This window comes from Carettochelys insculpta, chromosome 22 (genome assembly GCF_033958435.1).
Source record: "Carettochelys insculpta isolate YL-2023 chromosome 22, ASM3395843v1, whole genome shotgun sequence".
Taxonomy (NCBI): domain Eukaryota; kingdom Metazoa; phylum Chordata; order Testudines; family Carettochelyidae; genus Carettochelys; species Carettochelys insculpta.
The window spans coordinates 20,366,409-20,392,538 of record NC_134158.1 but is presented as its reverse complement, the minus strand read 5'-3'; the positions used below and the strand labels follow the sequence as shown (position 1 = coordinate 20,392,538).

The 26,130-nt window shown below is 53.1% G+C and overlaps 1 protein-coding gene across 1 annotated transcript; it reads right to left on the bottom strand.

Moving 5' to 3' along the window:
* Window positions 1-885: 885 nt before the first annotated feature.
* On the bottom strand, window positions 886-26,130 carry LOC142024399 (interleukin-15-like). The gene is made up of 5 exons (XM_075016364.1): window positions 26,007-26,130; window positions 20,240-20,447; window positions 18,588-18,632; window positions 15,540-15,911; window positions 886-1,839 (listed from the first exon to the last, which is right to left on the bottom strand). Exons 2-4 carry the CDS (start codon window positions 20,405-20,407, stop codon window positions 15,624-15,626), a joined length of 501 nt encoding a protein of 166 aa, XP_074872465.1. The 5' UTR covers window positions 20,408-20,447; window positions 26,007-26,130; the 3' UTR covers window positions 886-1,839; window positions 15,540-15,623.

The window sequence follows — 26,130 nt, the reverse complement described above, 5'->3', positions numbered from 1 at the left end:
CTGCCTTGAGGCGCAGGGGATGCAGCAGCTGCGCCACAGCGGGGCTCCTCAGCAGCAGGGGCTGCCCCACTGGGGACCAGGGCAGCTGCCCCACAGAGGAGCTCACCTGTACTGGGAACTGATGCCCCAGGGTGCGGGGCACAGGGGAGCAGGAGCCCTGCAAAATAGGGGACAATTTGCCCATTTTCTTAAATTAGTCGGGCTGCCTGTGACACAGCTCACATAAGGGACTGTCCCAGTAAAAACAGGACAGACACACGGTCACCCTATTTCTGCTAACCTCATAGTTTTTAAGATGACTGTGTCTGTTTTCCATGTTTAAGGGCCAGCTCTACACTAGTGCTTATACCAGCCCCACTTGGCTGCTCTGGGATGTGGAAAAAAAGCTCAGCCTTTGAGCAAGCCCAGGCACCCAGTGCCTTCCATGGAGAAAGCGTTCTGCTGCTCATCCAGCTGGCTGCCGGGAGAGCTCTCTGCCAGCGGCATAATGCAGTTGCATGAGAGATCTTAGAGCATGGCCCTATTGGTTGGTCTGGGCTGCTGTAACCGGGGCCCCATCCCTTGGAGGCGGGGGGGTCCAAGCAGTGTTCCCTGGAAGCTGACCGCTTGGCAGGTCACCCAGGTGAGATTCAAATGCTGCCAAGCTGATGAGCAGAGCGCCCACAGCCGGCAGCGTGTCTCTCTAGTGGCGGTGCACATCCACACATGCCTCAGTGCATACAAAATTTATTCTGCATGCAGATGGAAAAATTTCACAGGGACAGGGGTGCAGGGGGCTCCGGGTAAACCCCCCCCCCCCCCCGACTCCTGCTCTGATCCCACCCAGCCCCCGCCTTCCCCAAACCCCACCCCCTTCTCTGCCCCATGCTGCCTCTCGCCACCCCTGCTCCCCCCTTTGCACCCCCTTCTCCAAGCCCCACTCCTCTGAGGGTCACCACCTAGGGGATTTCACCAGGGTGGGCTGGGGCCAGGACTCCCCCCCTACAACAACTGCAGCTCCAGGAAGAGGAGTAACCTGGTCCCAGCCTGCTCCCTCCCCCTTGTTCCACTTCTCACTGCCATAGTAAACATGAAGGCTGGGGGGAAGGCTAGTCCAACCCCTTCCACTGAAGCACGTGATCCAGGGGATTACCAGAGAGCCTGGCACCAGCAAGAGGGATTTCCCACTCCCCAAGCAGCAGGCAGCACTGTGACCCAGCTGAGAGATGACAACATGAGGCAGACTGCAGCTGGGTCGCTCCCCTTCCCATAGCTGCCACTGCCCCTCCCCAGTTATTTCACAGGCCACCCTTGGCCCCTGCAGAGCCCACACAGCATGGGGCCAGGGCGGGGGCTGCCCCAGGTGTGGGACGGCTCTGCTTGTAAGCGGAGGTTTAAGTTTGGCAAGCTCCCCTAGGCTCGATTCTTGTGCTAGTTTAGACTTTATCCTTTTGTGCTCTGCCCGGGAAGACTCAAGTTGGTTTATTTCAGCTCCTTCTCCCACACAGCTGCTTTGCGGCAGGCTATAGCTTGCCCCCCCCAGTTTACAAAGCTGCTTGGATCTGAGCCTGTCGGGTTGGTGCGCCAGCCCAGCTGGGGGGCACCGGAATGTTCACATCACACCCTGTCGGTACCTGCCTAAGGATCCAACCCAGCTGGACAAGTTCAGTGAATCCCGGTCGCTTGCCAGCCATCCCCCCACAGTGGTGCTGGACCTGGCTTTCTGGTCATCAGCCTAACAGAGGTCTCTTGTCTTGCTTCTCCATCTCCCAGCACCGACTGGTGTGGACTGGAATACAAGGCAGCAGGGAATCTCTGCTGGTCCATCCCTTCCTTGCTGTCCTTCAGTCACTCTTTCATCTGGAAAAACAAAGGGAACTTGGTCAGGCACTTGAATATAAAGGCAAATTGTCCTTAAAGAAACAGTAGCTGCCACCCTAGACCTACGAGCCCCACTGCCCACCTTTCACTGCCTCCATAGAATAACCCTTGAGAGCACTGGCACATCTTTTCCACGGATGAATGAAGGCACAGCTGGGGCTGCCCCTCACCAGTGTGGCTGGCACGCAAGGCCAATGGTTTCTCTGGAAAGAGCTCTTAGGGTGCATCTACATTAGGAACTAACTTGGAAGTTAGTTCAAAGTTAGGGGCTACTTCAAAGATGCTCTGCAAGCTACTACACATTTTCCCTTACTTCAAAGTAAGGGAGCCCACCTTCAAAGTCCTTACCCCCACTCCCAGGAATGGACTAGTGCCCTACTTCCAAGTTTAATTTCAAAGTAGGGTGTGTGTAGACTTCAAAGTCTGGTACTTCAAAGTTATTTTATAGTGTAGACACAGCCTTGGAGAATTTCTTCCCAGAAAGTCAATGCCCGCACTCTCCTCCTGCCACCCCACCTACGGTTTTGTCCACCTCTGAAACATATGGGCCAGGACTCCACAACGATGGAGAAGCAGAGTGTGGGATGGGGGCAGAGTTCCCTGGAAGCTGAGCACTTGGGCAGCCACCCAGGAGAGATTCAGGTACCACCCAGCTGATTAGCAGAACACCCCCAGCCATCAGCATGGTGCACATCTGCACATAAAATTTATTCTGCACATGGATGGAAAAAATATAAGGGAACGCTGGTCTCGTGGGCAGATGTCCAGGGTGGACAGCTGATTCCACTTGGGATGGAGGGAATTGAAATGTGAAATTGCAGAACTATTGCCTGTGACATGTGACCTACCACTGAACTCAGACTCTGTACAAGATGACTGCCTCCAGAGCCTTTTAGCGCACAAAAAAACAGCATCACATTAGCTATTACAGGCCATCAAGCTTAACCTCAGTACCAGGTAAATTGGGTGAAATCAGCATAAAGAACAGAATTATCAGATGAATACAGTACACTTGGGAAGAATCAATGCAGCTTTTGTAAAGGAAAAAAAATCACTCCTCCCCAATCTATTAGAATTCTTTGCCACATGCTTGTTGAACCCCGTCAGAGTGTACTTGGAGGTTCAGAAACCATTGACAAGTCTTCACCAGAGGCTCTTGAGCATGGGATAACAGGGCAGGCCCTCTCATGGATCAGTAGCTGGTTAAAAGACAGGAAATAAAGCATGGGAATAAAATGGTTAGTTTTCAGAGTGGAGAGAAGAAGTATGTAGCAGGAGCCCCAAAGGGTCTGTACTGGCACAAGGGGTGTTCAATATAGTCCTAAATGATCTTTTAAAAAAAAAAAAAAAAGAGGTAAACTGTGAGCTAGCAAAGTCTGAGCCTATATAAAAGTTACTCAAGGCAGTTAAGTCCACAAGCTGCCTACAGAGAGTTACAAAGGACTCTCACAACACTGGGCAACTGGCAGCAAAACAGCAGGTGCAATTCAGCATTCACACACGCAAAGGCACACCCATCGAAGCCTATCCTCCCAACTATTCCTACAAAACGATGGGGTCTAAACTAGCTGTTAACACTGGAGAACTGCTCTTGGGATCGGGTTCTTGGAGAGCATCTGCTCAACATGCAGGGCAGTCAAAAAAGCAAAACAGGCTTAGGAACCATTAAGAAAGGGATAGATGAGAGAAAAATATCATGCCACCATGTACATCTGTGGTACGCCCCCACCTTGAATGCTGCTTGCTGGGTTGATTGTCACAGTCTCAAAAAAGATGCATTAGAAATGGAAAAGGTGAAGAAAGGGGGAGCAGAAAGGGTTTGTTATATGGAACAGCTTCCCTACAAGAGAATACTACAGTTCAGCTTAGAAACGAGACAATGACGAGGGAGGGATAGACCAGAGGAATGTGAAATCCTCCACAGTGTGGCGAGAGTGAATGCAGAAGTGTCAGTTACCCCTTTGCATTGGGCAAGCACCCGGGGTCACCTAGGAAAATTAAGAGCAGTTTTAAAACAAAGGAAGAACTTCACCCGACAAAATCAACCTGTGGATCCCCTTGCCAGGGAGATGCTGAGAAGGACAAAAATAACTGAATTATCAGATACAGGTGGACACACTTAGTTGGGGAAAAGAACGAGATGAGTTCTGGGAGGGTGAGTACCTTGATGACTATTAGCCAAGATGTAACCCCTTACTCTGGGGGTCCCTAACCTTTTGAGCACCAGGGGCTGGGATTGGCTGACCAGGGTGGATCACTTGTTAATTGCCTTATTCTGTTCATTACCTCTGAAGCGTCTGACACTGCCAGAAGACAGGATGGTGGCACTCAGAGTTCCCTCTAATTTTTCCCATTGGGGCAGAATAAATTTTGTTATGTGCAGACATGCACCACCAATAGACACATGCTGCCGGCTGTGGGCATTCTGCTAATCAGCTGGGCAGCATTTGAAACTGTTGGGTGGCTGCCCACGAGCTCAACTTCCAAGGAACACTGCTGGCACGACAGACAGACAATTGGTCTGAAGCAGTAGGACCAGTCTGATGATGTGAAAGATGCAGGTGGCACCAAGATGCTCAGAACCATGAGCCAGAGGGAAGATGCAGGGCACTGGGGTGGATGAAAATGAGGCGGGGAGAGAAGAGTAGTATCAAGGCCTTTCTGGGTGCAAAGATTCCACCAGGATCACATTCAGAAGGTATCAGAAATGTCAGGCTGGACAGGCCCTCAAGCAGTCATTGCATCCAGGGCCAGTCTAGGGTTATTTGATCAGGTCTCAGTGGAGGGATCAAATAATCCTGGACTAGGCCTGGCAAAACCTCCACTGCCAGGTATTACACAGCCTCCCCGAGAGCCTGTTCTAGACCTTCTCCCTCCCTGGAGTTGGAAGGTGTTCCTCCTATCACCTTAGTGTCCATTTTGGTGGATTACACCCGTGAGTTCTGGTCTTGCTTCCCCGGGGGCATGGCCAACTACTGATGTAGAATTCAGTGAAGTTTAAAAAAAAAAAAATCTTAAAATGAACCAAACTATTCCATAGAATCTCTATGGATAGTATTTCCATACGCCAATAGAAATATAGCAGTAGGTATATATTCTCAACCACTTTACCAGGACAGTGATAGTGACTATGAAATGCTAAGGGAGATCAGAGAGGCTATCAAAATAAAAATAATCATCAGGGTTTTCAACTATCCCCAAGTTGACCAGGTACCTGTCACCTCAGAATGGCATGCAGAGATCAAATTTCTTGATACCTTAAATGATGGCTTTTCGGAGCATCTGGTTCTGGAACTCACAAGGGGAAAAGCTATTCTTGATTTAATCCTAACTGGACCTCTTGGAAATAGTGACCACAATGTAATAAAAGATTTAACATCCCTGTGGTGGGGAAAATGCCTCAGCAGCCCAACACTGTGGCATTCAATTTCAGAAAGGGGAACTACACAAAAAAGAGGAGGATAGGTAAACAGAAATTAAAAAGGTACAGAGCCAAAAGCAAAATTCCTGCAAGCTGCATGGACACTTTTCAAAGATACCATAAGAGGCCCAACTTAAATCCATACCCCAAATTGACAAAACAACCAAAAAGTGCCACTGTGGCTTAACAACCAGGTAAAAAGCAGTAGTAGTAGTAGTAGTAGACATCCTTCGATCCCGAGGGATCATGGGTTTGCACCCCAGTTGGACTGATTCGAGCAGCGTCTTCTGTGGCTGTCCAATCCAATCCGGGAGTGGCAGTAGGCAGATGTCACTCTGGTATCACGGGCACGGATCTTCCTGAGGGCTCTCCTGTCTTCCGCTTCCTTCACCAAGGTAGTTTCATACGTAACAAGAGCTTCCTTCACTTCCTGTTTCCAGGCGTGCCTGTCTGAGGCGAGCGAATGCCAGGTGTTCACACTGATAGAGTGCTGAGGTCACGCTTGCATGGGTCCTTGTAGCGTAATTTAGGTCGCCCTTTCGGCCTCTTTCCAGATGCCAGTTTGCCGACAACGAGGTCCTTCGGTATTCGGCCATCCGTCATGAGTGAGACGTGGCCCAGCCAGCGCATACGCCTCTGTTTGAGAAGGGTGAACAGGGAGGCGGCGCCTGCCCCCTCAAACACTGCGCTATTGGGGACCTTGTGCTGCCGTGAGATACCGAGTATGCGCCTAAGGCAGCGCATGTGGAATGTGTTGAGCCGCTGCTCTTGTTTTGAGCACAAAGTTCATGTTTCACTGACGTACAGCAGTGTGCTCAAAACACAGGCTGTGCAGACCTGCACCTTGGTGTGTACAGTGAGCTTATTGTTGGCACATACTCTCTTCATCAGCCTGGAGAACGTTGTGGTGGCTTTTCCAATGTGCTTGCTGATCTCGCTGTCAAGTACACGAACTCATGGACGACTTCCAGTTCATAGTCTAGCACGCTGATAGATGGCTCGTCACCCATGTTTCGGCCCATCACCTGGGTCTCCTTTAAGCTGATTGTGAGGCCAAATTCCACGTATGCATCCGCAAAGCGAGTTATGAGTGACTGCAGTTCCTGCTGAGTGTGAGCAGCAATAGCTGCATCGTCAGCAAAAAGGAACTCCCTTAGATGCTTTGTAAGCACCCTGGTCTTCGCTGCAAGCCTCAACAGTTTGAAGAGGTTGCCGTTCGTTCTCGTGCGGAAAGAGATGACCTCTGTAGCAGTTCCGAAGGCATATTTCAGCAAAACTGCAAAGAAGATGCCGAACAGTGTTGGAGCCAGCACCCACCCCTGCTTCACTCTGCTGAGAATCTCAAAGGGTTCGGATGTGGATCCATCATATACGACGGTCCCTTCCATGCCTTCATGGAAGGCCCTAATAATGCTGAGCAGAGTTGGGGGACAGCCGATCTTAGCCAGAATTGCGAACAGACCTTTTCTGCTGACTAGGTCAAATGCCTCGGTCAGGTCGATGAAGGCAACATACAGAAGTTTGTTCTGCTCCCTGCACTTTTCTTGTAGTTGCTTAACAGAGAAAACCATGTCTATGGTGGACCGTTCAGCTCTGAACCCACACTGAGACTCAGGGTAGACTCTCTCCGCAAGAGCATTGAGCCTCTTCAGAACAACACTTGCAAATAGCTTCCCCACGGTACTGAGAAGGGAGATGCGGCGATAGTTGTTACAATCGCTGTTGTCACCCTTGTTCTTGTAGACAGTAACGATGTTAGCATCCCTCATAGCTTGCGGTACGCTGCCTTCTCTCCAGCATTGGCAAAGTATTCCATGAAGCTCTGAAACTAGGGTACCATTAGTGCATTTGAGGATTTCTGAGGGAATACCATCTTTCCCTGGGGCTTTTCCAGAAGAGAGTGCTTTTAGTGCATTGCTGAGTTCCTCCAAGGTGGGCTCAGCATCGAGTTCGGTCATGGCGGGCAGAGGCTTGATGGCATTCAGGACTCTCTCTGTAACTACGGTCTCTCTGGTGTACAACTGTGACTAGTGTTCCACCCAGCGTTCCATCTGCTTGGTTCTGTCCTTCAAGACCTCACCTGTGGCTGACTTAAGTGGGGCAGTCTTCCTTTGTGATGGACTGATGGCCTGCTTGATCCCATCGTACATTCCTCGCATGTTACCAGTGTCCGTGGCCTGCTGAATCTTGGAGCCAGTAATCATTGGCACACGGCCAAGCAAACTGTTGCACTTGACTCCAAGCAGACCGGGGCGCCTGCAGGTTCACCTCACTGGGAGAGGACCTATATGCAGCCAGTGCCTGTCTCTTCTTCTCAATCAGGGGCGTCAGCACTTCAGTGTGGGCTTCAAACCAATCAGCAGGCTTGACTGTCTTCTTCCCAAAGGTAGATATCGCAGTATTATAGATAGCGTCCCGTAGCTGTTCCCATCTCTTGCCGATATCAGTGTCGTCCGGGTGGGGCAAGGCCTCTTCAAGTGCTTGGACAAACTCACATACTTTTGAAGGGTCACGAGTCTTGCCAGCGTCAATGCGCGACCTCCCTTCCTTTTTGGAGCGAAATAATCTTCGCAGCTGGATGTGCACCTTACTACACATGAGCAAATCGTCAGTGTCACAGTCTGCGCTGTGGTAGCTACGTGCCACCCTGACATTACCTAAACGGCTGCGTTTGGTGAGGACGAGGTCAAGCTGGTGCCAATGTTTCGATCTTGGGTGTTGCCACAAAACTTCGTGCTGAGGTTTGACGTTGAAGAAGGTATTGGTTATGCAGAGGTCATGTTGGGAGCAGAGTTCAAGGAGGCGCTGTCCATTTTCATTCATCTTCCCTGTTCCAAACTGTCCCAGACAGGATGGCCAGCTGTGGTGGTCGCTGCCAACTCTGGCGTTGAAGTCACCAAAGATGAATAGCGGCTCATGGGAAGGTACCTCACTGATGGCAATGCTAAGCTCATCATAGAACTTCTCCTTAACTTCCTGGGCAGAAGTTAAAGTAGGCGCATAGACGCTGAAGATGTTGACCCTACCGACTGATGTTTGAAGCTGGATTTGCTGGATTTTCAGCATTCTCTCAGTTCCCACATTTGGTGGTATGACTGAGCCAACTAGGCTGTTTCTGACTGCGAAGCCAACACCGTGTTCCCTGTTCTCTTCTGGAGGCTTCCCATGCCAAAAAAAGGAAAAATCCTTCTCCCTGAGGCATCCAGAGGATGATAGCCTTGTTTCCTGGAGGGCCAGGATGTCCATCCGCAGTCTTCTCAGCTCGTTGAGAATGATTGCTGTCTTCTGGGGCTTACTAATGCTCTGTAGGTCTTCTGTAAGGCCCAGAGTCATGGTCCTTACATTCCATGTGCCCAGCCCGCAGGCTGGATTATTTTGTTGCTTGTTTGTTTTGCCTAGTATAAGGTTAACAATCCACCTGTCGGCGATTCCCTAAGCCCCACACACCCAGTGGAGCAAGTGGACTGTTGCGAGGCAGCACCTACTTGGCTGAGGGCTGCCCAGCCTAAGGCAGGCAGTAGCTGCCCAATGAGATCCGAAGACCTCTCCCACCAAAACCAGTTGTTTTGGGCAGACGGGGCTCATCAGCCTGGGAAGGCCGCCCACCTAGGAGAAGGAAACTGATTTAAAACCTCTGCTGCCTTGCGGCGATACCTAGTCATGGGAAGGCTTCGGGAGTAAACCCCAAGGAAAAAGCCGGAGATGGAGCCCCTAAGGGCAGTTTGAGGTTGTGCTCAATCTCACTCTGGCAGCTCCTGCGATGACATTGGTGCCAAGCTGTACTGGCTTTTGTCTTTCCCTTGGATTACATCAGCGGCATGGAGAGGAGGAACCTGCTGCTGGACATCAGCTGGTTCTTCAAACTTACTCGCCCAGCCCTGCACCCTGGAGAGGACACTCCAGCATCGCTTTGAGCAGTGACAACACGGGAAGCAGCAGTTACCGGTATTAAGCCACTGCACTCGACTGGCGTAGAGTGAGGTGCCAGGGGTTGCTTCCAAGGTAAAAAGCAGTGTGACACAAAAAGGCGTCATTTAAAAAGTGAAGTTCAATCCCAGTGAGGAAAACAGAAATGAGCATAAACTCTATCAAGTGTAAAAACATAAGAAAAGCCACAAAAGGAGTTTGAAGAATGGCTAGCTAAAGACTAAAAGTGTTTTTTTAAGTACATTAGAAGCAGGAACCCTGCAAAACCATCAGTGGGGCCAATTGATGATCATGATGCTAAGGAGGCACTCAAAGATAAGGCCATTGCAAAGAAACTAAATGAATTCTTTGCTTCAGTCTTCACAGCTGAGGATGTTAAGGAGATGCCCAAACCTGAGATATTATTTTCAGGTGACAAATCTGAGGAATTATCCCAGATCGAGGTGTCACTAAAGGTGGTTTTGGAATCAACTGATAAACTTAATAGTAACAAGTCACCGGGACCAAACGGCTTTCAACCAAGAGTTCTAAAAGAACTCAGATGTGAATTTGCAAAGCTATTAGCGGGTTTATAACCTATCCTCTAAATCAGCTTCTGTACCTGATGACCGGAAGATAGCTCACGTGATGCCAATATTTTAAAAATGCTCTAGAGTTTATCCTGGCTATTACAGACCAATAAGTTTAACATCCATACCAGGCAAATTAGTTGAAACTACAGTAACGAATAAATTGTCAGACACATACATAACAATTTGTTAGGCAAAAGGCAACATGGTAAGAGAAATTATGCTTTGCTAATGGATTAGATTTCTTTGAGGGGGGTCAATAAGCATGTGGGACAAGGGGTACCCAATGGATATAATGTCCTTATATTTCCAGAAAGTCTTTGATAAGGTACCTTACCAAGGCTCTTAAGTAAAGTAAGTTGTCATGGGATAAGAGGGAAGGGCCTCTCATGGATTGAGAGCTGGTTAAAAGACAGGAAACAAAGGGTAGGAATAAATGGTAAATTTTCCGAATGGAGAGTGGTAACTAGGGGTGTCCTTAAGCGCCTGTGCTGGGGCCAGTCTCATTCAACCTGTTTGTAAATGATGTGGTGAAAGGGTTAAACAGTGAGGGGGCAAAATTTGCTGATGATAGTAAATTGCTTAAGATAATTAGCAAAAGCAGACTGATGAGCTTCCAAAAGATCTCACAAAAGAGCAAATGAATATTAATGTTGATAAATGTAAAGTAATGCACATTAGAAAAATCCCAACTGTACTTACAAAATGATCGGGGCTAATTTAGCTATAGCTACTCAAGACAGAGTTGGAGCATTGTGTCCCGTTCTGGGCATCACATTTCAAGAAAGATGTGAAGAAACTGGAAAGGCTGCACAAAAGAGCAGCAACCGTTATCAAAAGTCTACAGAGCATGACCTATGAAGAAAGGCTGAAAAAACTGGGCTTGTTTAGTTTGGAAAAAAGATTGAGGGGGAGCATGATAGCGGTTTTCAGGTATCTAAAAGGGAGTCATAAGGAGGAGGGACAAAACTTGCTCTTCTTGGCCTCTGAGGATAGAGCAAGAGGCAATGGGCTTAAACTGCAGCAAGGTCAGCTTAGGTTGGCCATTAGGAAAAAGTTCCTAACTGTCAGGGTGGTCAAACACTGGAATAAATTGCCTAGGGAGGTTGTGGAATCTCCATCTGGGGAGATATTTAAGAGCAGGTTAGATAAATGCCTAACAGGGATGTCCTGGGCAGGACTCTATGACCTCTCAAGGTCCCTTCCAGTCCTAGTATTCTATAATCTTGGAGTTGTTGTGTATAGTTCTCTGAAAGCATCCACCCAATATGCAGCAGCAGCAGCAGTCAAAAAAGCAATCAGAATGTTAGGAATCATTTAAAAAGGGACAGCAAATAAGACAGAATATCTTAGTGCCTCTATAAATCCATATCTGAGCACTGCGTATAGATGTGCTCACCTCATCTCTAAAGATATTGACGGTGGAAAAGGTCTAAAAAGGGCAATAAAAATGATCAGGCATTTGGAATGGCTCCTATATGAAGAGAAACTAGAAAGACAGATTTTTCATCTTAGAAAAGAGGAGACTAAGGGGGGATATGATAGAAGTCTATAAAGTCACGACTGGTATGGGAAAAGTGAACAAAGTGATGTACTTGTTCCCATAAAACATAAGAATTAGGGGTCACAAATTAAGTTAATGATTAGCAGGTTTCAAAATGACAAGGGATTTTTCTTCATGCAGGACACGGTCGGCCTGTGGAACTCCTGGCCAGAGGATGTTGTGAAGGCCAGGACGTTAACAGGGTTGAAAAAAAGAGCTCGATAAATTCATGGAGGTTGGATCCATCAATGGCTGTTAGCCAGGCTGGGCAGGCACAGGTCCCTAGCCTCTGTTGGGAGCTGGGAATGGGGCAATCACTGGATGGTTACTTGTTCGGTTCACTCCCTCTGAGGCACACGGCATTGGCCACTGGTGGCAGACAGGATCCTGGGCTGGATGGACCTTTGGTCTGACCCAGTCTGTCCATTCCTATGTGTAAGATGCAGTGCTACCATGCTGAGAGTCTGCAGCTGGCTCAGAGAGGCACAAACTGCCTTGACTCATCTCAGCGAGGTGCAGACCAGGTTGCTGGATGCTGGTGACTTTAATCGCAGTTCTGTCGTGGGAAGGATCATTTAGCAAAATCCTTCAAATCCTTGGGGATCTCCTCCCTCCCAGTTCTTACCTTCTTCCCTACCCGCTTGGTCCTGGGGCCTGTAGGGACTGAGACAAGGATTGGCCCAGGGTGCAGCTCCGCCAGCCAAAGCAAACAAGCCAAAGCAAACAAGCCAAAGCAGGGGAGGGAATGAATCAGGCAGAGTTTTCAATTATCTTTCAATCTGTATCTTACACTGCTTTGCAGTTGGCTAAATGCTCAGAGCAGAGCTTGCATCAACAGCCCAGATGCCAGTCTGCTGGCACACAGGCATGACAGGGTTGTTTATGGTCCAGGACACCTGGAGGGAGATGCCTATGAGCGCATTGGTAGCATGCAAACTGATCATGTCACCTCTAATAACTGCAGGTAGGTCTTTTTCTCCAAAGGATTCACACGCTGCAGTGGCTGTCAGAGGGACAATGGGCTTGTGGTTGAAGTGCTGGATCACATCCATTCCCAGTTCTGCCTCACACTTCCAGAGCAAGTCAGGTCACTTGGTGCCTCAGTTTTCCCCATCTGTAAAATGGGGGTCATCCCACCTGCCTCCAAGGGGTGTTGAGGCTCCATATATATCTATAAAGTATGAGCTCAGATCCTATATAAGTATGAGCTCTGTTGGCTTCATGGATAATCACTTGTCTTAGGAACAGCAAGACTAGATCAGACCTGAGGCCCAGCTTGGCCAGTAACCTGTCGGCAACATCATTTAGTACCTGATGGTTCAGAGGGAGCATGAGGACCCCGCAGAAGCGCATCTGCTCTCCCCACCCCCGACATTAGAGAGCAGATGAGACCAAATAATCAGAAATTGACTTACACCCCTAGAAACTGGAGGTTCAATATCTCTGCCAGCCTTTGGGTTAGCAGGAATTCCTACAACTCTGGCCATTCTCATTAGTCACATAAATTATTCAGGCTCTTCGCTCTTGCTTGCTTCCCAGCCTGAGTACAATCATGTGGCAGAGAGTTCCCCAGACTAATAATGCATTGTGGGTTTTGAACTTCCCACCTTTATTTTCACTTAAATGTCCCCTGCCCTTTATTACAAGGCAGGAGGAAAAGCAGCTTCAAAATACTGTCCCTCTCCCAGTCCTTAAGTCAAAGGAATCAGCTCCCCTTTGATTCATCTTTCTAAAGTAACAAGCCCAATCTCTTCCTTCTTGCTATTGGGAGCTATCCCGGGGCCTTGATCGTTCCCACTACAGTATGATGAAGGCTTAAGTCCATGCAGTACAGACCTAGTCTGAGGCCTAGCTAACAAATGGACAAAGCTTTGCTCCATGTTTGCAAAGGTAAGCTGTGAGCAAGAGGCAGGCCCCAGACAACAGAATTTGGCACGGACGGGGCTGAGTGTGCAAAACACGAAAAGGTAATCAGCCCAGGTGCAGAACAAGAATCAATGCGGGTCATAAGTTGAACTCACAAGGTGCCGCCAGCTCATTAAGAGAGATCTTAGTACCCAATCCTCACAGACAGACCCAGGTTCTAAAAGGACAGTCTGATAGATAGAGAGGATCTAATCAAACCACGAGGTACAGGGTGACGGGTGGTAACCTGACAATGCAGCAGACAGTAACCGGATGCATCAGCAGTGAAGTGTGATTTATTTGTACCCGTATATAAAGTGGTGTCTTGCGGAGACAGTCTTTGTATGACCCAGGGAGCAGTGGAAATTTGCCACTGACTGAGTCACTCCATTGTAGCAAATACGTATGCACAGTGGTTCAATAGTCAACTGACAACTGTTATTGTCCTTAGCTTTACAATAAGCCTGCCTGGCACCTTTGAGCGTCATCTGGTCTGTGGTCTTTGGGGCCCTCTTGGGGTCTACAGTGATCATTGGGTCCATACCATTGACCGCCCTTACTCCTGGCAAGTCAACCCCGATAGTTTGATTTCATCCATCTCTACTAGGCTCCCGAAATCAAACCCAGTAGTGAACACACACCCTAATTCTGCAATATTTTTTTTGGAATGGGGTGACCAGTGCTGTGCAAAACATGTACCAAGTGATTTCTCCATTAGGGTTGCCTGCCATCCTGCAACCTGCAGGACAGTGCTGAATTTCCATGACAAGTCCTGTGTTCCAAATTTATGCAAAAATATCCTGCAGCAGCATTTTTATGTAAATGCAGGACTTGCCATGGAAATTCCCAGCCCCACCCGAGATTCCCACAGCTGGGGCTGCTCCTGGGGCTCTGTGCCCCAGACAGCTCCCAGACACGGAATCCCAGTCAGGAGGGCATGGGGGCCCTGGCAGTCCTATGGCTGGGGCACAGAGCCCTGCTAGCAGCTCCAGCTGCTGAAACTCTGGCCAGGGGTTGGGGGCTGTGAGCCGTGAGCCAAGAGGAACCCTGGCAGCCCTGCAGCTGGGACCCGGATGGGGTACAGAGCCCCGCTGTCAGCCACAGCTGTGGGAACCCTGGCAGCCCTGCGACTAGGATCCAGCTGGGGTTCAGGATGTCCCCGCCTGGCAGCACCTTCCCAGCCACAGGGCTGCTGGGGTCCTGCAGGTGGGGATGCCTGTCCCACAAACCCTCCCCAAAAAACTGGCAACCCTATTCTCTATCCGCTCCAAAACTGCCTTGCTGCTCCAATACCCGCCGCACTGGCCAAGTTTTCAAAAAGCCTTTGACACCAATCCAGTTACCCGAGCTGCACTAAAAGTGACAACCGTTTAAACAAACAGACCCATTTCGCCCCCAGTGCTGTAGGTCTTCACAGCGAGGAAATGCACATGGAGTTTTTAAAAAAACAGCTTGACAATACAAATTCACATAGGGTGGACAAAAAAACTGCACACGCAGCCTGCTGTCCAGGATCGCACCTTTAAGAGACCTGGCAATGGAGCGCACCAGGAAGTGAACTGGTTGCAAGCAAGTGAGCCACAGATGTGTGTAAAGATTTGTTTGTTTGCGTTAGCTGCCTCCATGCGTGATATCAAACAGGATGGCAGAGCGAGGGCCAACTGGTGATTGCTATCCTAACTTGCTCAAAGGGGAAGAAAAGCCAAGTTAAATCAATTTCCTTCAACTTTTCCAGGAAAGGGACTGCCTGGCCCGAGAGCAATCCTGGGGATTTTCCAGACAAACATTGCAGAGGCTTGAAAAGCACAGGGCCAGGCATGTGATAATGGCAGCATCCTTAGTGAACCCAGAATGGCCCCAGAAATCCCACTTGTAAATTAGGCCTTCCCCAAGAATCACAAGAGCTGCTCCCTGCAGCACAGCGCATCCTAATGCCTCCCTTAGGGCTCTGGGTCAGGAAAGAGCACCCCTTACTGCCCCACCCCTGCAGCCCAGCACCCCCAGCGCTGCAGTGGGGTCAGCACTGTCAGGGGAGCATGCCCCCTACTGTCCCCGCTTCTCCCTGCAGCCCAGTGCCCTACTAGAGTCAGCACTGTCAGGGGATAGCGCCCCCTGCTCCCCCACCTTCTCCCCACAGCCCAGGGCCCCCTAGTGCTGCACTGAGGTCAGCGCTGTTGGGGAGAGCACCCCCTACTGGCCCCACTTTCTCCCCACAGCCCAGTACCCCCTGGCACTGCACTGGGGTATAAAAGTCCACAAGTCCCCACCCCACCTCTTGCAGCCTGATATTCGGGCAAATGCTGGAATCGCTCACCTGCACCAAGGGTGTCCCACCGGAAATAGGGATCCAGCTCAGGTCCCTCTGGGTTCCAGCAGCCTGTGGGCAGTGTGGTTGTGCTCACCCAGGCCAGGACGGACAGGAGGGCACGTTGCTCCCCTGAATCCAGCACTCCCACTGCAGCTGCTCCAGGAGTTTGCTCAGGAACTGAGGAACGGGCTGCTCCTGGTGGCTCTCGCAGGGGTGGCATGGCTGGGCCGTCTGGCAGCTCTTGGCTTCCAGCTTGCGCTTCTCCAGCAGGCTCAGGTGCCTGATCAGCAAGGAGAGGCTCTCGATGTGCTCCCTGTGCTCCCACCAGATAACCCGCAGCTCGGTGTGGAAGCAGTTCAGGTTCTCCACCGTGCAGACCTGCTGGGACAGCAGCACACCATGGGAAGGGTCCATCCCAGGCCCCCCTGCATCTTCCCAGGGAGCCCAGCAGCAGGGGAACAGGGCTCACCCACCCCAGGAACCAGTCACAACACAGGCGCTCCCAATCCCAGCCCAGCAACTTGCTTAAATAGCCATGGCCCGGGCGCTCGCCGTGGGAACCAGGGTCTGTTCAGCCCTGTGGACCTTCCACCGTCCTCCAGCCAGACACCCAAAATCAGATCAACTGGGCCTTGACTGCTATCTCTTCCATGTCCAGGCTTGTCCTAACCCGCCCTGGCTAGAATTCTGGACTTGGACACCTGGGTTCTTTCCCCAACTACCATTGGCCAGCTGGGTGACCTTGGGAAAATCCATGCCTCCGTTTTCCCCTCCAACCCTTTTGCTATATAGGACATAAGCTCTCTGAGCTCAGAGACTATATCCATACTTATATAGGGTCACCAAGAACTTCACAGACCTGAGCATAGTTATTCTCACAACCTCTGTGAAACAGGGCTATGTTGCATGGGAAGAGATGGTGATTTCCTGCAGGAAATATTTTGAATTATGTTTATGTATCTGAGGGGACCTATAACGGGCGGGACTCCCCACCATGGCACCTCCTGCTGGTCACATAGGAATTAACTCTTCCAGACTCCAAAGTGCCCCCTTCTGAATCATAGAATTCCAGGGCTGGAAGGGAACCTGCAGAGATCATCTAATCCAACCCCTGCCCAACGCAGGACCACCCCCAACGAAGTCATCACTCCCACAGTTGCTAATCTGTTTGTTCTCCATCTTATACCAGAGCCCTTCCGTCAAGGAACTGCCCTACCACAGTGCCCCACACCCTCGGGTGCTTTCCTCCTAGGGAACCCCAAGCCTGCCTAGCCACCTGGCCTCAGTCCTCATCTAGATCCTCACCTCTGGGCCAAACGTCAGTCTGAAATAGGCACCTTGGCCAGCCATCTCTTTTATACAGCCCTCTTGGGCTCTGATTGGCTGCCACAATCCTTCCCCTGATTGGTTCCCAGGACAGCCCTCTTCCAGGGCTGTTTTTAACCCATCTCTATCAGTGCTGGGCAACTGCCCTGTCACAGGACCATGCTAATTAAAATGCAAATGTCTCTGCAGTCCCATAGGATCATAGGTGGCATCTCGAGGCGGGAGACAGGAACCGAGGCTGGTGTACACTAGAACATTAGATCCGCCCAAATACATTGGGATGCTATTCGATTTGTGAGATGACCATACAAAACATTGTTGCAACCACTATTCTACGTATGCACCAAACCTTGTGCAAAGTGGGCCGAGGGAGATGCCTGCGAGAAAGCTTATGAGTCACCGATTCTCTTAAGGCAGCTCCTATGCAGGTATCATTTTTTGTATTTGAAGCTATAAATATTGGCTCTGTGCTCGCAGTTGAAGTGGTTGCCTCTAAGAGGACAGCAGGAGATTTGGCCAACCTACTGTGAAAGGGTTACAAGTCAAGGACATCAGAGGACTTGGCAGACAATGGACCTTACAGGATGTCAGTTTGCATCCGAGGATCTTTGCTGTTACTATGACCGCTCAGACCAGCGCGTAAGCCATGGCTGCTGCCGACAAAGGACTGAGTCATCTGTGGACAGGTGGCTTGTTCACATGAGAAACTCCCTCTTGGGCACGTGTTCACAGAGCGAGAACAATGCAGTTCCTTCCACGTGGGCCCTGAGGGTCCTCCATCTTTGTCTTCACTCCAGCTCATTGCTTACAGCTGAGGAGCTGGGAGAATGGAGCGGGTGCCCTTGGTGGAGGGGGAGTACAGGTGCTCTTCTTCTGAACACTGTTGTCCCCTTTTTACAGGTGGGGAAACTGAGGCACATGTTGGCAGTGCTGGGAATTGAACCCAGGTGTCCTGGGTAAGAGCCCCTGGGCCATCCCTCCTCTTACTCCATAGCCGTGCAGCATCCAGCTCAGCAGGGGTCTGGGTGCCACCCTAATCTAACCCGCCCATGCTTTCTAAACCCATCCAAGAGCCTCATCAGGGTGACCTGTGCCACTGGCAAGCCATCGATCCCTGTGATACGGGGACAGATCAGAACCAGAGTCCTGGAGAAGAAAGGCCTCATGTCCCACTGCCCCGTGACCTGGGACCTGTGTCAGAAGCATGACTGTCATTCTTCGTACCGCCAAGCCGCACTCGCTGCCAGAAATTCACCTCCTTGAACAGAGCTACCCCCTGCTGGGTTGGACCCCTTACCCCAGGTAATGCGGTTCAGGGGTTCTCAAGCTCTGCACCCCGTCTGCAGGCAGGGCTCTCGCTCAGCAGGAGAACAGCGGGTTTATTAGCTGACAGGACACAGCATCGTGCAGAAGGTCAGTGCAGCAGGCAGGGACAGTCAGTCCAATCCATGTTGGGGAGAGGAGGCCCCAAGGGGCCCCCCAAACCGGGGCCTTGCCCCTTCCTTTGTCTCTTTCTCTTCCAGCCCAGACTCACTGCTTCCCAACTCCCAGTGCCAATTCAAACCCCTCAGGCTTCACCTCCTCCTTTGTCAGCAGCCCAGAGGGGTCACCTGGTCGCCCAGGTTACCCTCAGCAGGAGCCCCACACACCCTGTGAGCCACATCCCCCCCACTACATCACACCCCATGCGTGGATGGCTTCAAGGGGTCCACTGGAGAGGATACGTACTGTGATATCTTCCGGCGTGTACAGCATCCCATCCACGGTGTCTCCCTGGAAGAGATCGGCAGCACAGGTTAGGGTGTGAGGTGTTGCCTGGAACTGGGCCAGCGTCTAAGCTTAGGGAGGCCCTAATGACCCACCAGGGTTTGGCAGAAAGCAGCACGTTTATTACACCGATAACTAAGCTCAAGAAAAGGATAGGAAGGGGGTCCCACATTCACATAATCATGCTCCCAGGACAGGCCCAGGACTGGAGATATCTGGACTCACCTAGGACAGGCCATGGACCACTGGCCAGACAGTCTGGGAGAAGGGCCTTCTGGGGACGTGCCGTCTTATGACGGCGCTCCCCAGGATCCTGCCTCCTTCCCCTTTTAAGGACCTGCTCCTTCTGGCCTATGGCTACAGATGACTTGGTCTTGTCTGGAGGCTCAAATCCCACCCCAGGCAGTGTCCATGCCTGGGGCATGTAACTGTGGCCTGATCAGGGTCCAGAGGCTTTGGCTACCTGGGAGCTGCTCAGCTGGCCCATTCATTGCAATACACATTCCAGGAGAGAGAGGAAGCCATCTCACAGGCATTCAATGAGGTCAGGAGGAGAGGGGTGTGACAGGCTCGTTAGACATACAGAGCACCGCTGCTCCTCCAGCATGAAGCTCATTGGAAGGACAGCCGGGGGAAGCTGATTCGAAAGCACAGTAGTTAGTCCAGAAGAGAATCCCCTCTTATCTGCTACTGTAGCCGCTCTGGTCAATTTCCCGGGGTAGACAAGGCAGCCAGCCCTTCCTTCTGGTTACACCTCTGCCGCAGGATCACCAACCCATTATACAGCTCGGTCTAACCGAGGCTGTTCCCTGCATGGAGGAATGGGCCCAACACTTTGCACCTCTCGGTCCCCTGACATTTCAGACTCAGGGCCTTTGACAGTCTGTGATTAAATGAGCCCTGGAAAGCCACCAGCTGCCCCCATAGCAGGGCTAGATGGTGAATCCTGGTTTACAGGTGGGGAAACTGAGGCACAGGGCAAAGCTGTGACTTGTCCTAGCATAACCCAGAGGCACTCAGCCCACTGACCAGGCAGAGTGAAGTCTGCTCTGCAGCCTGAGCGGAGAACCTGTTGGCTTTTAGCTCCCATGGGAGAGGAGACTCCTTCTTTCTCTGTAAGTGGTCTAAGCCCCACTACATGGGACTGTGACCCACACCTAGTAGGTTTTGGGAGGGTTACACAAGGTGGAAAGAGGAGCTGGTGCCAAAGCTGGTGTAGTGAAGCTGAGAGCCTGGGGTCCAGGCCCAGCTGTAGGAGGGGCATGGGGTCTAGTGGTTAAAGCAAGAGGCCAGGAGCCAGTCTGCCTGGTTGTGTTCCCAGCTCTGGGAGGAGACCTGCAGAGAAGGTGAGCTGCCAGGTGGCTGGGAAGCTGGGTTCAGCCCTGGCTGCAACACGGTAACCCGTCCTGTGCCAGCATGTCTTGGCTGCGCCCAGGATGTGCATCACATTCCATGCCCTTGCCCTGCTTGGCCCCCCCTCCTGGCAGAGGGGCCCCTGATGCTTCCTGTTAGCAATGGCTCCAGGACGCCAGCCACCCTGGCGCACAGGCAGGGGGCAGGCTCCGCCCTTCCCCCAACCCCTTCCCCCCACCCCCACACCCCACCCCACTCACCAGCAGCTTGGTGATGTTCTGCAGGATCCTGATGGCCTCCCTGCCGCAGACCCGGGTCCTGCCCGCTGAGAGGCACGTCAGCAAAGTGACCCAGAGAAGGGCGTGGAGGCCCCACATGGGGGGAGGCAGGCTGGCCTTGGGAGCTGACCCTGGTTTGCTGAAGACCATGTCGGCATCCGCCGCTTCAGAGTCCAAGACGCAGCAGCAGCTGGAGAGCCCGTGAGAGCCCGGTGAGTTCCTGGGGTCCTCTGCAAAGCTGGCAAGGGTGGCACAGCCTCAGGGACTGCATGCCCCCCCCGACCCTGCCTACTCACTCCCTCAGTGCTAGGGACCTGCCCGAGTCCAGGGGATGCTACAAGGAGACAGACCCTGCCAGAGGGGCAAGGTGGGGCTCAGCGGTGGAATGCCCGTCTGCAGGACGGCCTCAGAACATTCGCCAAGATGGCTCCATCTGTCCACCCTGCACCCATCCCTAGCCCTGCCTGGCCAGCCTCATCCCTGCATCCGGCCCTGGCCCTGGCCAGCTCTCCCCATCCCACCTACCTGTGTGGGTATACACCCCCGCCTTCATCCAGACGTCCATCCACGTCCACCCTTTGGTCTCACTGTCCTCGCACACACCCTTCTCCCACTCCACCTGTCCATTTCTATTCCCACACACCCCACCTGCCTGTCCATGCCCACGCACAGCCATCTACCGATCTATCTACCTACCTATCCCGCCCCATGCACCCCGTCTTCTCTCTCCCCATCCACCTATCCCTCTCCAGGAACACCCCTCTCTAGCCATCCAGCCCATACCTATCTGTCCACCAACTCCCATACATCTCTATCTAGACATCCCTGCACAGGCCATCTTGCACCATGCAAGCTGTGTGTAATCTGTCCTACCAGCTGCATCCAAGGTATCTCTCCCCATACACACCCATTGTGCTTTCTGTCCATAAACAGGCTCCATCATCCATCTCTCTCCTCATCCATCCATCCATCCACCCACATCCCCATCCATCCATCTCTCTCTCCCCAGCCACCCATACATCCATACCCATCTCTCTCTTCATCCATCCATCCATCCCTCTCTCTCTCTCCCCACCTCCCTCTCCCCAGCCGTCCATACACCCACACCCATCTCTCTCTTCATCCATCCATCCACCCACATCCCCATCCATTCATATGCAAACCTGTCTCTCTCGTTCTCCATCCACTCACCCATCTGACCTAGGAGGAAAGGTTAAAACCCCTGCACATCTTTAGCCTTGAGAAAAGCAGACTCGGGGGGGTGGGGTGTCTGAGACGTGGTTTCATATATGTTACAGGCTATTATAACAAGGCTGGGGATTAATTGTTCTCCATGTCTGCTGGAGGTTGAACAAGGACCCCCGGGCTTCATCTGCAGCAAGGCATATGGTGGTCAAATAGCAGAGCACAGCTGGTCACTTTCCAGGGAGTGAAGCTCTGCCCCAGGCTTGCAATCCCCGCACTGGAGGATTTACAGAGCAGGCTGGACACACACACCTCCGGGATGCTCTGGGTTTCTGCGTCCTGCCTCAGTGTAGGGGGCTGGGCTCCATGACTTCACAAGGCCCCACCCAGCCCCACCTCTCCAAGGAGCTTGGACATCTGTCAGGCAGCAATCAGGCCCCGGGTCCATATGGCTGCACAGGCTACCCGGCAAACCCAGGCCGGTCAATGCAGGAGCAACACTGAATGGCTAGAGCAGGCGGCTCAGGAGCAGAGCTCACCAGCTCCTCCCGCCAGAGCCCTGGGCCAGCAACAGCTGCAGGCACACACCAACTGGGGGAGAGGGACTCAGGGAGCTCAGACTTCGGGAAGGGGTCAGCCAGCAGGCAGAGACGCTCCCAGGCGTGCAGTGCGAGACCGGAGTCGGCAGGGCCGCTCGGCAGGGTCTGGCCAGGCAGCCTGCAGTCGGCACTGGGAAAGGTGGCTGGGTTCGGCCTGTATCTTTGGCTCTCCCACACCAAGAGCCAATCTGAGCAGGAGCGGGGAGGGGAAAGTGGGAGCGACAGGCCAGAGAAGGCATTGGAGTGAGTCAACTAGCTGCAGCAGCTGGACATAGTTACATGAAGGCACTGGCTAATTACCAGACTGCAAAAATCTCTGTCCTTCCTTGCACCCTCCCTCTCCATGCGCACAGCTGTATCCATCCTTCCAATCCCTCCCACAATGCACCCTCCCTCCAGCTCCACCTGCACCGCTCATCCCCTCCCTCCAATCCCTCCAGCACCGCTCAATCCCTCCCTCCAATCCCTCCTGCACCACTCCATCCCTCCCTCTGATCCCTCCTGCACCACTCCACCCCTCCCGCACCACTCCATCCCTCCCTCTGATCCCTCCTGCACCACTCCACCCCTCCCCGCTCCACCCCCCCTCCAATCCCTCCTGCATCACTCCATCCCTCCTATCCCTCCCTCCGATCCCTCCTGCACCGCTCCATCCCGCACCACTCCATTCCTCCCTCCGATCCCTCCTGCACCGCTCCATCCCTCCATCCCGCACCACTCCAGCCCGCCCTCCAATCCCTCCTGCACCGCTCCACCCCTCCCTCCCATCCCTCCTGCACCGCTCCACCCCTCCATCCTGCACCGCTCCACCCCTCCCTCCAATCCCTCCTGCACCGCTCCACCCCTCCATCCTGCACTGCTCCACCCCTCCCTCCGATCCCTCCTGCACCGTTCCATCCCTCCCTCCGATCCCTCCTGCACCGCTCCATCCCTCCTGCACTGCTCCATCCCTCCCTCCGATCCCTCCTGCACCGTTCCATCCCTCCCCGCTCCATCCCTCCCTCCGATCCCTCCTGCACCGCTCCATCCCTCCCCGCTCCACCCCTCCCTCTGATCCCTCCTGCACCGCTCCATCCCTCCCTCCGATCCCTCCTGCACCGTTCCATCCCTCCCCGCTCCATCCCTCCCTCCGATCTCTCCTGCACCGCTCCATCCCTCCCCGCTCCACCCCTCCCTCCGATCCCTCCTGCACCGCTCCATCCCTCCCTCCGATCCCTCCTGCACCGCTCCATCCCTCCATCCCGCACCACTCCACCCCTCCCTCCGATCTCTCCTGCACCACTCCACCCCTCCATCCTGCACTGCTCCATCCCTCCCTCCGATCCCTCCTGCACCGCTCCATCCCTCCATCCTGCACTGCTCCATCCCTCCCTCCAATCCCTCCTGCACTGCTCCACCCCTCCCTCCAATCCCTCCTGCACCACTCCAGCCCTCCCCGCTCCACCCCTCCCTCCAATCCCTCCTGCACTGCTCCATCCCTCCCCGCTCCACCCCTCCCTCCAATCCCTCCTGCACTGCTCCATCCCTCCCCGCTCCACCCCTCCCTCCAATCCCCCCTGCATCACTCCATCCCTCCCTCCAATCCCTCCTGCACTGCTCCATCCCTCCCTCCAATCCCTCCTGCACTGCTCCATCCCTCCCTCCAATCCCTCCTGCACCACTCCAGCCCTCCCCGCTCCACCCCTCCCTCCAATCCCTCCTGCACTGCTCCATCCCTCCCCGCTCCACCCCTCCCTCCAATCCCCCCTGCACTGCTCCATCCCTCCCCGCTCCACCCCTCCCTCCAATCCCCCCTGCATCACTCCATCCCTCCCTCCAATCCCTCCTGCACCGCTCCATCCCTCCCGCATCACTCCGTCCCTCCCTCCAATCCCTCCTGCACCGCTCCATCCCGCACCCCTCCCTCCAATCCCTCCTGCACCGCTCCATCCTGCACCACTCCACCCCTCCCTCCAATCCCTCCTGCACCGCTCCACCCCTCCACCCCCACCCACACTGCTCCCTCCCTCCAACCCCATTCACACTGCTGTATCCATTCATTCAAACACATCCACACTGCTTCATACCTGCCCATTCCCACCACTCCATCCATCCACCCCCATACATCCCTCTGTCTATTCACTCACCACAGCCTCCTCTTTTATCCTTCCTCTGTCTGTCCACCCTTCTGTCCATGTATCCTCTGACACACCCACCTCTCTGTGAAGGCCCTGAAACACACCCATCTACCCACCCACCCACCCCACAGCTCTGTCTGTCCCTGTACCCCCCTCCAGCTAGACCGCTGCACATCGCTCTGCCTGGTTCTGTCCCTCCCCATCCATTGCTATCCCCCTCCCCGCATACCGACAGCTCACACTGCTTCAGTCCCTGTAAAGACCCGTCTACCAATCTGCCTCCATGCACACTCTATTTCCACCCCTCTTCCCACCCACACATGGATATATCCATCCATCCTTCTGTCCCCACCTGCCCTGCTTCTCTTTATGTCCCTCCAGCCCCAGTCACCTGCTCTAGCTCTCCAACCTCTCTAACAGCACATGCAGAAACTCTGACAACTCTCCCAGTGCTGGAGAGGGCCTGTGATCTAACAGTGGGACACCAGCAGCCCAGATTCCTGGGTTCTCTTCTGCCTGCGCCACTGGGGGTGGGGGTTGTGGGGCTCAGTCAGTAACTGATCGCGGAGCTGTTGGTGAAAGAAGCCAGAGGAATGTGAAGGAAACAGCAAACAAACTACGTGGTTCATGATGGCACTGTTGGCTCTGCTAATGCTGGGGTGTATGGCCAGGGCTCCAGGCCCCTAGGCTCACCCCTGACAAATAGCCGCCTGGGGAACTGAATTGCTCTGTAATCCAGATTTGCCCCACACTAGTCCAGTGGTGCTGAGGCAAAGGATGCAAAGTGCTTTGCCACCTCATACCGGTCCCTTCTCCCAGCCGCTGCTTTGGTCAGATTTCTCTTCCCCATTTGCTGTCTGCCTGCAGCCCTCTGGCCCAGCACTAGCACTGTGGGGATGGGATCCCTGCATTAACAGCTGCTGCACTGCACCCCAGCAATGGCTGCAGCTCAGCAATAAGCAGAGACTCCCCTGCTGTATAATGCTGCCACACCTGACAGCATAGGTGGCTGCATTTTAGTGCTGAAGGAGAGATGTTGAGGTAAACAGTTGCCATGCTGCTCCCCAGAGATGGCTGCACATCAGTGCTGGGTGGATGATTTCTGTATTTACAGCTGCGGTGCCCCAGAGCTGGTTACATTTCTGTGCAAAGGGAGCAAACCTGATATAAACAGGTGCTCTGTTCTTCCCCAGAGATGGCTGCATGTCCGGGTTTGGAGAGTGATCCCTGTATAAACAGTTGCACCTCTTCTCAGTGGCAGCTACATTTCATGGCTGGTTCTTTCACTAGCAATATCTGTGCTCACCTGCAGAAGTGACTGCATCTCAGTGCTGGATGAGAGAGCCCGGTATAAACAGCTGCTGCACCCCAACCCCAGGAGTAGCCGCATCTTAGCCCTGGCTGCAGTGAATCTTCTGTGCATAGTTTGCAAAGCTCATTGACCGACAGTGCTACGGCTGCTGTTGGGTGACCTGCCCACGCCTCCCAGCCATGGAGCAGGGAGGGGCAGGGCTGGTGGATCTCCAGGGCCAAAGCCACCCACCTCCGCCCTGCTCCAGCCCCCAGCATGGCCTGCAGAACCCAGCTGGCTGCTACTCACCGGTGCCCTCAGCTGGAGACCTTGAACATCCCCTTCCTGTGCCGCAATAGGAAACAGGCTGAAACTTGCGCTCCAGAGCTGAGCCCCCTTTCCCAGCTATGAACCCCGCAGTGGGCTCTGAGCTCCTTTGCCCGCAGGTGTCAGGCAGGACCACTCAGAGGACCAGGTCCTGCAGGGCAGGTGGATGTTAAAGGGCCAGCGCTGTCTCGCGGCTGGGGCGTGCACACAGCTGAGCAAAAAGCACTTACACTGTCCCCCCTGGGACACGCAGGCGGCTGCGGGCTCTGTCTCGGGTCTGTTTCTTCCGCCGGCTTCTTGCGCTGCTGGGCGGAGCAGTGACTTGGAGCCAAGCCAGGAGATGTGGGGTCGGGG

Coding starts and splice junctions, on each gene's coding strand:
- LOC142024399 (XM_075016364.1), bottom strand. CDS start 20,407: ATGGTCTTCAGCAAACCAGGGTCAGCTCCCAAGGCCAGCCTGCCTCCC. Junction 18,633..20,239: donor AGAACATCACCAAGCTGCTG/GTGAGTGGGGTG, acceptor GATCTCTTCCAG/GGAGACACCGTGGATGGGAT. Junction 15,912..18,587: donor ACACGCCGGAAGATATCACA/GTACGTATCCTC, acceptor CTGTCCCAGCAG/GTCTGCACGGTGGAGAACCT.